Below are 12,777 nucleotides of genomic sequence, written 5' to 3'. Positions count from 1 at the left end.
ATCAAGTTAGATAAAAACATATAAACTTGTGATAAATCAATAAAAACATTTTGATAACAATTTATTTTGATATTTAGTAGCATCTTAATTCACATAAAATGAAACATTTGTAAAAGATATGTACAAAGTGTTATACCCAATTTTCTTTCTTTCGGCCTTTTCTTTTGGGTCTGAAAGGCCTCAAACTCATATTTGTTTACCATCCTTGATAGTTAAGGCCAACCAGATGTCGGATTCGACGATATCTTAAAATGGATGAAAATAGTTTCCAAATCGTTTACTTTTACGAAATTACCACTGATTTGTAAAATCACATTAGATTTTCCGCCCAAAATCCCACCCAGCTCCCTTCCTCCATATTTGAATTTATCTATTAATTAAAAGTTCGTATCCAAAAAGGAAAATGAAAAACAACCCAGCATAATCTGTATAGATAGGGTAGAATACCATATCAAAATCAACAAATTGAGAATGTGGTGTGCGTGGTTCTAGACCGAGTGTGCTCGGATGCTTTCCGACAAGAAAAACCAATCCTCCAGCAAGGAATGGCTGCTACCGTTAGGCTCTCATGAGGCTTCTGAACCATCTTAGACTAAAATAATATATACATATAAAATCAAATTCTTAAAATCTGAGAAGGAACTGGATATAAACATCCTAAAAATTGCAGCTGCAGTTTCGATAAGCAGTCTCCACGACACGAAACTAAGTTTCACGCAGAGAAAATACATTTTAAAGAGCTCACCAAATAGAGTGTGTGTGTTCATTTAACGAGGTCCATTTGCAAGGCTCTTGAGGTGGTTAAATGTCTTCTGCTTGATCCACTGCCTGTCGTATGGGAGATACGCTTGACGCGAGTGGTCGTAGCTGCAAACGAACCAGATAAAAGGGCGTTTTCATAAAGCTTTGTCAAATCTTCGTAAGAAATCATATTGTATTTTCCCTAATCTCATGCTGCATCGGTTATGCAAACATGGAAGAAAAAGTTTTCAACTTTTCGGCTGAAATCACGACACTCAAATGAACAATCGAACAACGAGACAACTTACGGATTGTTAGTTATCGGAACAGCGAATTGTCGAACCATTTTTTACTGCCGTTTCAAATTTAAGCAGGAAATCTTTTATTCCAGATCCAATGCTCCATCAATCACACGACCAGACAAGAGAGCTATATAGCGCCACTATAGATTCAAGAAAAGGTTCCCACTTATCACCAGAAGTTGCAGTAGCAAAGCAACTTGTTGACGACAAAACGGCTCAGGCATTGTTAGTCATGCAACTGAGAAATCCAGAATGAGTCCACACACAAATAATTGAGGACGGTCAAAAGGATCATATGCTTATGTTACAGAGGAAATAGAAAAAAAAATGCAATAGATTGGAGAAAAGTTTATGGCTTTCAGCATGCATCATGGTAGCAACGAACTTAATAGCACAATATACACGTCTGGCACATCAAGAGTGATTACAGTTTTACTTGCGAGCGTTTGTTTAAAAGTCAAGAGGGTTTTTTGTTTTGTCCGAAAGAAACAAGTAATCTTCATATCGAATGCATGCCTAGGGGTGCCACATCAAAGCATTCCAGTTACCAACTAGCAAAAGCCAGCAACAAGAATACAAGACATTCAATAGCAACAGTAAGCACGGTGCATGTAGGAAACGCAAGGATGAAATCACAGCTCAGGTTCTCTACACGTAGGGCTATTGCCTAAACGAGATTTCTAACGATTGCATGCCGTGTGATGGATGTTAGCAAGAATTTTGAGCAGTGAGTATAATTTTGGGGGAGAAAGAGAAGAAATAAAAACTAGAGAGAGAGAGAGACTTACACCAAAGCGCTCATGTCAGCCAGACCATCAATAAAATTGTAAAGATCTGCAATGTCATATGAGATATTTCTGAGGGCTGGGTTTATTTCCTTGAGTTTTCTTTCGTATAAACCGCAAATACCTGTATTACCCAGCCAATCCATTGTACAATAAGAATATCAGGTTCTCAATATACAGATCCCAGAATGAAGAATATTAATATATAATGGCAGCTAAAAAATCACAGTAGCTGTAGAACTGTAGGAAAAACCTCCCCTCCTTTCCTAAACAATCAAAACAGAGTTACTAAGTTTAAAGATTCCAACATTCCTTCGCTCTATACCCCTCTAGTTTCTAAAACAAGCCAGTTGAAATTGAACATAAGAGCATTGTGAACATAAGTTTAAAGATTCCCACATTCCTTCGCTCTATTTCCCACATTCCTTCCCTGCCTTACACATACTGTACAAAATGTCCAGATATCAGCCTGCACAGAGGAAAACTTCCCGTTGCAAGTCACCGAGCATATTCATCAATTACTACTTACTAGAACAAAATATTACAAAAGCTCTCAAGGCTACTACCGTCCTTTTCCCTCCCTTAAAGACGGTCTTCCTAAACACTCAGATGGACATGAGTCATGATTTCCGATCATGCATCATGTCAATCACGACATTGACCAAATCCAAAGTCCAAACAAACGAACAATCAGCATTGACAAATTGGTTATAGAATGATGATAAGAATCTATTAGCTACCATCCATAGCTTGGCTTACAGAGCCGTAATCCATAAATGTCCTCGTCGCTCTGTTGGGAGATGTTTGCAGTAAGATGATAGTGTGCTTACTGTTCGTATTAGCCTACAAAACAAAGACGAGTTCTGCACAATCAGCTCATCTCCAATACACACGTTGAACTAACAAAGGATGCCTTATGAAATAACCAATGCAAAAGATCAACCCTACCAATATTGACAAAACCATCATAGATTCATAGGCTTCTACCATAATGTCATCTCTTCTCTCTCTCTTTTCGTTTGGAACTCGCAAACAGATAATAGACAGACGAAAACAAATTCTAAAAGAATACCAAAGTTGCCAAGAATCATACCAATCACCTGGAATAAAATTTATCGAAGAAATCACGCGTAAGAGAATTCATTGGAAAACAAATAAGGAACTGATACACAGTCGAATATCGATCCCATTCGCGGGAGTCGTAGCTCATCGAAACCCTAGTTTCTACGTGAACAAAGAGGAAATCGAAGCCGAAATCGAACCAAAAGGCTAAGAGATTTTACAAAGTTAACAAGGAAAACCTAGAAATATGTAAAAATCGAAGAAAGGACACACTGATTACCATCTTCAGCTGATCGCTTGACTTCAACAGCAAAGCTCGAGGGCCAAGGAAGAACAAAACCAAGAAAACAAGCTGCTAAACCCTACAAATGCATATATAGGGGCAAAACAGTAAAACGTAAGCGGCGTATAGTTTCTGATTTTGACACGTGCCACATGTATCTTGCTGCCGCCAAATTGTATGCTTTCTAGATGTCAATCCGGCCGATCTGTCCGCAGTCTCAACGTTTCGGGTTTAGATTTAGATTGATCCGATTTTTTTTTAGATCTATATAATTAAGTCCGAAACCTGATTTTATATATTCTGAACTTAGATTGGATCAGATCGGACTAGACCAATCCATATAATTCTCTTTGTAATTTTTTTTTAAATATTAGGCGTTCGGGACAGCCGACTCGAATCCGAAATCCGATTCGAGACCAGTCCAAAAATCCGATTCTTTTATACCAAAAAACTTAAATCTGAAATCCGCGTCTAAATTGACACCCCTAACTTTCTAGCATAAATTAATTGAATTATAGTGTGATTAAAGTGTCTTATAGTTCAAATTTGTATATTGTTTATCCTAATAACCAAAATTTTCGTAATTTTATTATAATATTTAAAATGTCGTTTGATATTTTAATATTTTAAATTGGCCTCTTTTAGTTTTTTTTTGTTAATTTTAATTGATCTAAATGATATGGTTTTGATAACTCAATAATGTTCGGCTATTAAAACAATTATTATAAAATTTGGGTATTTTTGTTGTGGAAATATTTCAGAAGTCCAGAGCCATTGTTATACCTCCATATAACCTAAGGAAAAAAAATCAACAAATCCGTGAACAAATCATATTGCAAAGAAAACTAACAAAAAAAACCCCTAAAATCACAGTAGCATAATCCCAAACCCAAACACCGCCATGAAACCCACACGGCGAAGCCATTAAGAAGCAGCGTTTCCAGCCCTCGTCATCTCACACCAAAATTCACGATGATCTCGATTCTGTGTGGTTTTTGTTGGTTTAGTGCTCTATGATGTACTGTTATATGAGTTTTATTTTGATACATTTGATGTATTGATATTTACTATGATTATATGGATGAGTGTTTGTATATTACATGTTATGCATACTTTAATATCTTATGAAATCCATGTATTGTTATGAATAATGCTAAACTCCCTAGTCATATATCATTGTGGGAACAATGATGTACTAAGACTAGTATGATGTGTGATAGATGATCATAAAGATGATTATGGGTATTGGATACGATCACAATCATAGGTATTCGTTGGACAATGGAATACTGGAATAACCCGCATGAGATTGTCACATAGACTAGCGTCATGACTTGAATCTCATATGACGGTTCCATGATTGGATCCTATGACCTGACATGTCTACGAATCCAACATGAGAAGTTGCGTACTTTGAATACGTCAAATGTCATGCATAACAGGAGGACTATAAAGGAGTGTGTCAGGTACGACACGAATCATGTACTAGATTGAGATATTCAAGATGGAATTTGTATCTCTCGTAAAAGAGAGAGATATCGCTGGGCCCCTCGTGTGAGCGAGACTGTAGAAATGTGTGGCCACACTATAGACAGGCGTCGTCTATTTCATACAGCCAAACTCTGTGAACGAGAAAGTAGTCGAATCAGATAAGATGGTTTCTCCATGCCTTATGTTCGACATATGATATCGTGATACAAAAGGATCATCAACCGGAATCATCACTGACGTTCGTAAGATCATGAACAAACTCTATTCGAGATAGGTAGTCGTAGTGTCTTGCTAGAGACCGCCTATGACTTGTATACCCGAAATGAAGATTTCGAGTCATACTTCTATATCGAATGAGCCGAGGAGTCACACACATAGGAAAGGACAAATACGCGAGAAATACGAGAAATTTCCAGAGGCACGGAGGCCAGACCGACCGGTCTAGGCTTGCCCAGACCGACCAGTCCAGACGCGTGGACCGGTCGGTCCAAAGGTAACGAGCAAAGGTTGTTCGATCCCGAAAAGCTCCAGACCGATCGGTCCAGGCATCAGAAATTACTTATCTCACTCTAATTAGGATTTTAAGTTAACAAACACTTGGGGAACGCCTCCTAATTGAGAGAGCACGATTTCTCAGACCTTTTGAGAGGTTTTGGAGTTCCGAAAACCCTGAAAAATATCCCTGAAACCCTGGCGCATTGGAGAACGAGTTCTTCAATCCTAGCAGATAAGTTCCAAGTTGTTGGAATCCTTTCCGTCATGTGGATACATGTAGAGGGCGAGTTAATCTTCCTGCCTTCGTGATCGGACGAACACATCAATTGAAACATGTTCTGGATCGATTGAGGTAAGTGTTCTAACGTTTCTACGAAATCATACATGCATGGTTTTAGGGTTTATAGAAATTGTTTTGTTTTATATCAGCTACGCAAACCCTAAAATCTATCTTTTAGAAATTAGATTCGCTGTAGAGATTACAAGAATTTCCAACAGTTTTAATATCGGTTCAGTTTGTAATAGTTTTGTTACATATATATATATATATATATATTCGTACATTGTCCTTAATTCCGGTTTTGGTTTGTACTTACCGAGTTTGGTATTTATCGGGTTCAGTTCAAAAACAGATTATTCGTTTCTAAAAGAATATATTTTTAGTGAATTTGAAAAAAAATTGTGTTATTAAAAATCGATCTGTAGATGAACTTTTATATAGCAAAGAATAACAAATTCTGTAACAAACTCTAACTAATTACAAAAGAATAAAAAGATGGGTGATTGACAAACAAGGGACTAGTGGCCACAAGGAACAAGAAGACTAGCTACGGTCAAATATGATTATGCGTACACAAATCAAAATAATGTGTTCGTATTTGAGGAGTTACTATTCACATTGTAAATTCGGAAAAAACAAAGGTTTGCATGTCAGAATCAATAAAATGAACTCGTTATCTTATTATACATCAAATTAGATTCCACAGTTTTTGTTCTCAGAATCTCCCAAGAAAAGATCTCACTTTGTGTTCTTAGCAAAAGAAGATGAACAACATGGCTTTTTTACTGGAGTGAGATGAGAGAGAGAGAGAGAGAGAGGGAGGGGACTCCAGATCAGCCCACTCTCCGACGAACCGCTGCCGCCACCAGATCCCACCTCCACTGGACCTTTAGCCACCCAAGCCACTATCCCGCCACCGAAACCCCCAGATCCAAAATGCCCAAACCTTATCCCCTCTTCTTCTTCTTCTTCAACTACCCCATCATCTTCCCCCACCCCTTACGCTAAATCCCGTCCCCAGCATTCTGCAACCACCTATCGGGCGATTCCCTTGGCCAAGAAAATCTCCCAACCACCTCTTCTTCCTTCCCCCCTTCCACCATTATCAGACCTCGTACCCCCACTTCCTCCCCTCTCCGAATCTGGCTTTCCGCCCCTTAGCCCTGCTACTAACCGAGCTTCTTCCCTAGTAACAAGTCCGATTGCAGCTGGTTCCAAGCTGGTGGACTCGTCCCCTTTCGCCTCGCTTGGGATTCCCTCTTCTCCCGACGGCCCTGTGTTCGGGTTTCCTCCGACCTCTTCTCCGGTAGCAAATGAGATCACCAGAGCTTCTCAGCGGAGATCGGTTGCTGTAACTGACCCTGTGTCTGCAGGTATATTGCAACAACAAAGACTTCTCAACCTGCCGGCTGATGCTCTATCACCGAAGGTTCCTGCAGCTATTTTCGGTGCTCCCCATTCGGAATCAGGTGTCCGTCCTCCATTGTCTCGACTGCATGCTCGTTTTGGACAACTCTGCAAGCTTGGCAGGCCTATCGTATCTTCCTCCGGTAAGCCATGGATCAAAATTCCTGAATCTGTTGTTGAAGAACAAACCGGACATACCATGCAAGAAGACAATTCACCCGAGAGCTTCATCCAAGACAAGGACGACGTGGTTGCCTTAACCAAGAAGCAATTAATGAAACCTTCAGAATCAAAAGGAGTCTATGGAAGAGAATCATGTGAGGATCTTCATAATACACACACATGACATATTCAGGCATAATTCAATCTCTTTTATATGGAAAAATATATTCGATTGTATATTACATAACGTCAACTTTCCTTTTCTTGTAGACTAAGAAAGTCTATATTATGTAAATGTCTCTTTGTGAATAAATATATACGAGGAATCCTTCTTTTTCTATATGGTTCTTCTCTTCCATAACTCATACTTCTTCTTCTTCAATCCTCTTCCTCTTTCTTCAAACCTAAATTAATCTGAAAATCTTTATGGTATCAGAGCGTTAAAGATCCGATACACGTTTTCGTTTCTTCTCTAACCTCGGATTTAGTCGCTTCTTCCTCCCTGCTTTTTCTCTCTCTTGTTCTCTCTGCGACTATCATGGAGGCAGTATCCAAACAGATTCCGATCACCCTAAACGGTGAAAACTATTTCTTTTGGTCAAAAGCCGCCAAAGCTACATTTAGTAGCAAAGGTTTATGGAGTCATATCACCGATGGAGAACCTCTTTCTCCACATATCGAAACTGTAGGAGAGGCTCCGGTGAATGCAACTCAACCACGACCAACCGGCAATGAGGAGAAAGCAAAATGGCATCAAGATGATCAACTTGCCTTGGTTCTTTTGCAAGGTTCCCTCGATGCGACTGTCTTGCAATCATTCATCTCCATGGAATCCGCCAAGGGGTTGTGGAATGCACTCAAAGAAGTATACGGTAATCTATCTAACATAAGCCGTATATACGAAATCAAAAAGAAGATGGCACAATTGCAACAACAAGGCAACCCTTTCACCAAACTACAAGGACTGTACACGGCTTTGTGGAACGAGCTTGAAGAGATCCGCCCTCCAACGGTTGATGCTAGAGTTTGTCTCGAACGTACCGAGGAGGACAAAGTTTTCGGATTGCTCCTTGCATTAGACCCGTCATTCAATGACTTGGTCTATCATGTCTTGCGTCAATCCAAGCTTCCGTCCTTTTTCGAGGTTTGCATGATGGTCAACCGCGAAGAGGGTGGAAGGAATTTGTTCGGTGGTCCGTTGGCAATGGCCAACTATAGCTACCGGCATCCGCCTATTCTCTCCACTCCGAAAGAGAAACGAGTACCGACGTGCGCCCATTGCAAGAAACTCGGCCACATCAAGGAGAAGTGTTGGATTCTTAATCCACATCTCAAGCCTACAAGGTATCGCGACACATCGCAGCCGAAAGGTGCTGCTATGAGTGCCGGCAACACAATCTCTTTCACCCAAGAGGAATTCAAAAACTTTGTTCTTTCTATGAAAGACAAAGAAAGTGGTAACTTTTCTTCTTTATCCACCCCTCATATCGTTGTTGACTCGGGAGCCACATCACACATGTTTCACGATAAGAGTCTCTTTTTTAAACTTGAAAATTCATTTGGCATGGTTACTGTTGCAAACGGAAAATACGTCTCTATTAGAGGACATGGTATGGTTCGATTATTTGGCATGGAATTCTCGGCATTATATGTTCCAGAATTTACCACCAATTTGTTATCAATCTCTAAATTAATTCAAGACACATCTTGTCGTATTATATTTGATACTAATACTGTATTATTTCAGGATACTAAGTCGGATACTACGTTCGGCAAAGGAATAAAGCATGGCAATCTCTACTATGTTGAAGACTTGCATTGCTCCTCTCATTCTATTTTTTACGTTTCGCATTCTCTTTGGCATGCTAGATTAGGACATCCTCATAATAAAGTCCTCTGATTACTTGTTCCAAACACAAAGGATGATGTTGATCTTGATTTTTGTGAAGCTTGTGTGCTTGGTAAACATTGTAGATCGGTCTTTCCTATTTCAAAAACAATTTATGACAATCCATTTGATTTGATTCATTCGGATGTGTGGACATCACCGTGCTTCTCTCGCGATCATTTTAAATATTTTGTCACGTTTATAGACGAAAAAACAAAATATACTTGGCTTTATTTATTAAAACACAAAAGCGATGTGTTTGATGCGTTTAAGGTATTTTATGCTTTTATCTCTAACCAATTTGGCAAAAAGATTAAATATCTTCGAACAGATAACGGTGGCGAGTTCACAAGTCATCAATTCCGAAACTTCCTCAACAATCACGGTATTATCCATCAAAGATCATGTCCGAACACGCCTCAACAGAATGGCGTGGCCGAACGCAAAAACCGACACTTAATGGAAGTCTCCCGAACGCTTCTCTATCACCGGAATGTCCCGACAACGTATTGGAGTGATGCCGTTAAAATGGCATGCTATCTTATCAATCGTCTACCAACACAAGTTCTCCACGATCAATCTCCGTTTGAGGTACTTTACAATCGTAAAGATTCACTTGAACACTTACGTGTGTTTGGTTGTGTTTGCTTCGTTCATGTAGATGAAAGGCAAAGGGATAAACTACAACCCAAGAGCATACGATGTTTATTTTTAGGATACCCAATGGATCAAAAGGGTTATATGTGTTTTAACCCATCAACCAAACGCATATACACCTCACGAGATGTAAAGTTTGAAGAACACTTGTGTTATTTCGGCTAGGGGTGGGCATCCGGATCGGGTTAATCGGGTTCGGGTAAATCCGAACCGATTAATCGGGTTTCGGATCGGTTCGGGTTGTGCTAAAATAACCGATCGGTTGGTATATTCTCATAACCGATCGGATCGGTTCGGTTCGGATAAATAACCGATCGGATTCGGTTATCCAATTAACCCGAATTAAATTAAAACTTATGCTAATTAATTAGGGTTACTGATTTGCTTCTGTAACTTCGTTCTCTCCTTCGAGTCTTCGACAGGGCCTGACGGCCTGTGTCGCCTCCCTGTGTCAGAGTTTCTGCTTGGTCAGCTCCGGCCAGCCCTGGCCAACCTCGTCCAGCTCCGGCAAGTTCCGCCAAACTCTTGCTCCGCCAAGCTCTTTGTTGTTTCGCCTGTCTGTTCCCTCCTTCGACTCATCTCCTCCGCCAAACTCTTGCTCCCTGTGTCGAGTTTCTACTTTTTCTGCTGCGGCCAGCTCCGGCCAACCCCGTCCGGCTCCGGTAAGTTTCGCCAAGCTCCTGATCCGCCAAGATCTTCGTTGTTTCGCCTGTTTGTTCCCTCCTTCGACTCATCTCCTCGCCTCCCTGTGTCTAGTTTTTGCTCGAACCTTACAATCATAAAACCCTTCAAAAACCCTAAAATGCAGCCGCGATCGATACCGCTGCGGCGAAAGTTTTTTTTCGACGAGAAAATGGCGTTTCTTTCCAGTTTCCGGCGCATATTCAGTGGACCCAACAGCCTCTCGTCGCAGTCCTTTTGGGTTCGTCACTGTTCATTTCTCACATCTCCTAAGCTCTTCGTCAGCGGTATTCCTTCCATCTCTCGACTCTTCTTCTTTCGTTTTCTTTTGTTCTCGGAGTTGATGTTTATGGATAATCGATGTGTCTGGAACAGTGTTATCTTCTATTTTTCTTGTGTTGTCTACTTTCTTCGATTTACGCGGAATTCTAGGTTTTTTTGGTTGAATTTTGTACGTATGATGAGTTCTGCTGTCGCCAACGAGTTTAGGTTGTAGAGGCGATGTGTGTAACAATTTCCAACGAGACATTCTTCTCTGTGAATGGAGTAATTTTGATTCTGTAGTCGTAGCGCTGATTGTTGATAATCATTTTGCGTGATAAAATAAGCAGAAATCCTTCCATGATCCTACAAGTGATGGATGTCGTGTTTCGATAAGAAGTATCTTGTGAGGAATCATATTAAACAATTTCCTCTGCTCTGTTCCTGTTGTTCTTAGATCTACTCGTTCAATTTCAAACATGTATAGGTGTAAAGAGGTCAATCCCGTATCTTAGACATGCAGTTTCTGATAAAGGAGCTCGTATTTTTCATACATGACGTGAACTTTATCCTTGTGTTTGTTCTTTCTTCCTTCTATATTAGTATATTGTAAATGGTATCGTGCAAATGTGTTTAGTAGCCTTTTGATTCTTACGTAGAATGTAAAGATAGGACCCATGTTCTGGTTTTTGTTGTTTCACCATTGTTGCTTCTGTAGAAGAAAGAGTTTGGCCATGGAATGCACATTTCGGCTCTCAAGAATCATAGGAAAGCGTTTTATGTTTGATTTTTTCTTTTTTGCTATGGGACTTACATTGATTTTGGTTCAAATGACATTATAAAGGTTGTTTTTCTTATTTTTCTATAAAACAATTCATAAAACTTTTTTTAATCGAATATTTGTTTGGATAAACCCGAACCGAACCCGAAAAAATCCGAACCGAACCCGAACCGAACCGATTAAGATTTTATACCCGATTGGATATGAAAATTCCAAACCCGAACAACCCGAACCCGAAATAACCGAATTCGAATAACCCGATCCGACCCGATCGCCCACCCCTAATTTCGGCGACAAAGATCGGAAGGACCTAGATTTACTTGTGGAGCAAGGCACAGATTCAAACCCATATCCTGATCAACTACGTACCTCATATCAACATATTGCCATGCAACACAGTCCTTCGATTCTTGGTCCTCCACCGGGATACTCAAGACTTCACCGAGAACATCATAACCCGCCACTGACACCAATCGTGTCTCCTATCGGGGAAGAATCCCCTCAGGTTCCCCTTGACCCTTGTCCCTTGTCTTCTCCATCAGATTCCACTAACACTGCAGGGCCTATCATTCCGCCGGATTGGTCCGAAGATATCCCAGAAAATTCTGGACACTCTTTGGATGCCTTGTGCGAGGGGGAACCCTCTCTTCCTTTGGATTCTTTGTCGTCCCCTCACATGCTTTCCGATGTTGGTCCTCCGGAAGCTTCATCTATTCACTCTTTACGTCGGGGAACACGAGATCGAAAGCCAACGTGGAAAGTGTTGGCTAATGCAGAAAGTCATCTCTCCACTACTGTTCATTCGATACATCCCTTAGTCTCTTTAAATGATTTTCCACCTAATGCTGTGTCTTTTTGGAGCACCATCATGCAGGATTCTGAGCCACAAAATTATGACCAAGCTAAAGATTCTCCACTGTGGGTTACAGCCATGCACGAGGAGATCGCAGCTTTGAAACGTAATAAAACTTGGGAACTCACCGAGTTACCTCTCGGAAAGAAAGTCATCGACTCGAAATGGGTTTACAAAATCAAATATCATAGTGACGGGGAAATAGAACGCTACAAAGCTCGATTGGTCGCCAAGGGCTTTACTCAAACTTACGGGGAAGATTACACAGACACTTTTGCTCCCGTAGCTAAAATTCCTTCCATTCGTATTATACTTTCACTTGCGGCTAACTTATCTTGGTCCTTGTCACAGCTTGACGTTAAGAATGCTTTCCTCCAGGGTGATTTAGATGAGGAAATATTCATGCAGCCACCGCCCGGCTTTACCGACGACAACCGCGTTTGCCGTCTCCAAAAGGCGATCTATGGGTTTAAACAATCTCCGCGCGCGTGGTACCAAAAACTACATGATGCTCTCATCACACGTGGTTTTACTCGCAGCCATTCTGACCACTCCTTATTCGTCCATCACACAAACACAGGTATCACCGTTCTCTTAGTTTATGTTGACGACATAATACTTACGGGAAGTGATGCACGTGGTATTGAG

At 40.5% G+C, this 12,777-nt stretch overlaps 2 protein-coding genes across 3 annotated transcripts; one reads left to right on the top strand and one right to left on the bottom strand.

The window, feature by feature from the left end:
* Positions 1-404: 404 nt before the first annotated feature.
* On the bottom strand, positions 405-3,270 carry LOC104824959 (enhancer of rudimentary homolog). Of its 2 annotated transcripts, XM_010557159.1 has the most exons (5): positions 3,171-3,270; positions 2,569-2,671; positions 1,832-1,952; positions 746-867; positions 405-592 (listed from the first exon to the last, which is right to left on the bottom strand). In XM_010557159.1, exons 1-4 carry the CDS (start codon positions 3,171-3,173, stop codon positions 768-770), a joined length of 327 nt encoding a protein of 108 aa, XP_010555461.1. In that variant the 5' UTR covers positions 3,174-3,270; the 3' UTR covers positions 405-592; positions 746-767. The 2 variants fall into 2 exon arrangements, with proteins under 2 accessions (XP_010555461.1, XP_010555460.1); XM_010557158.1 differs by lacking the exon at positions 405-592 and having other exon boundaries at positions 604-867.
* Positions 3,271-7,546: 4,276 nt separating this feature from the next.
* On the top strand, positions 7,547-8,763 carry LOC104824963. Its single transcript, XM_010557163.1, has 2 exons — positions 7,547-8,618; positions 8,756-8,763. Exons 1-2 carry the CDS (start codon positions 7,547-7,549, stop codon positions 8,761-8,763), a joined length of 1,080 nt encoding a protein of 359 aa, XP_010555465.1.
* The last annotated feature ends 4,014 nt before the right edge of the window (positions 8,764-12,777 follow it).

Source organism: Tarenaya hassleriana, unplaced genomic scaffold (assembly GCF_000463585.1).
Source record: "Tarenaya hassleriana unplaced genomic scaffold, ASM46358v1 Cleome416, whole genome shotgun sequence".
Taxonomy (NCBI): Eukaryota; Viridiplantae; Streptophyta; class Magnoliopsida; order Brassicales; family Cleomaceae; genus Tarenaya; species Tarenaya hassleriana.
The sequence above is the reverse complement of the archived record's forward strand: the minus strand, read 5'-3'. Positions and strand labels throughout refer to the sequence as shown.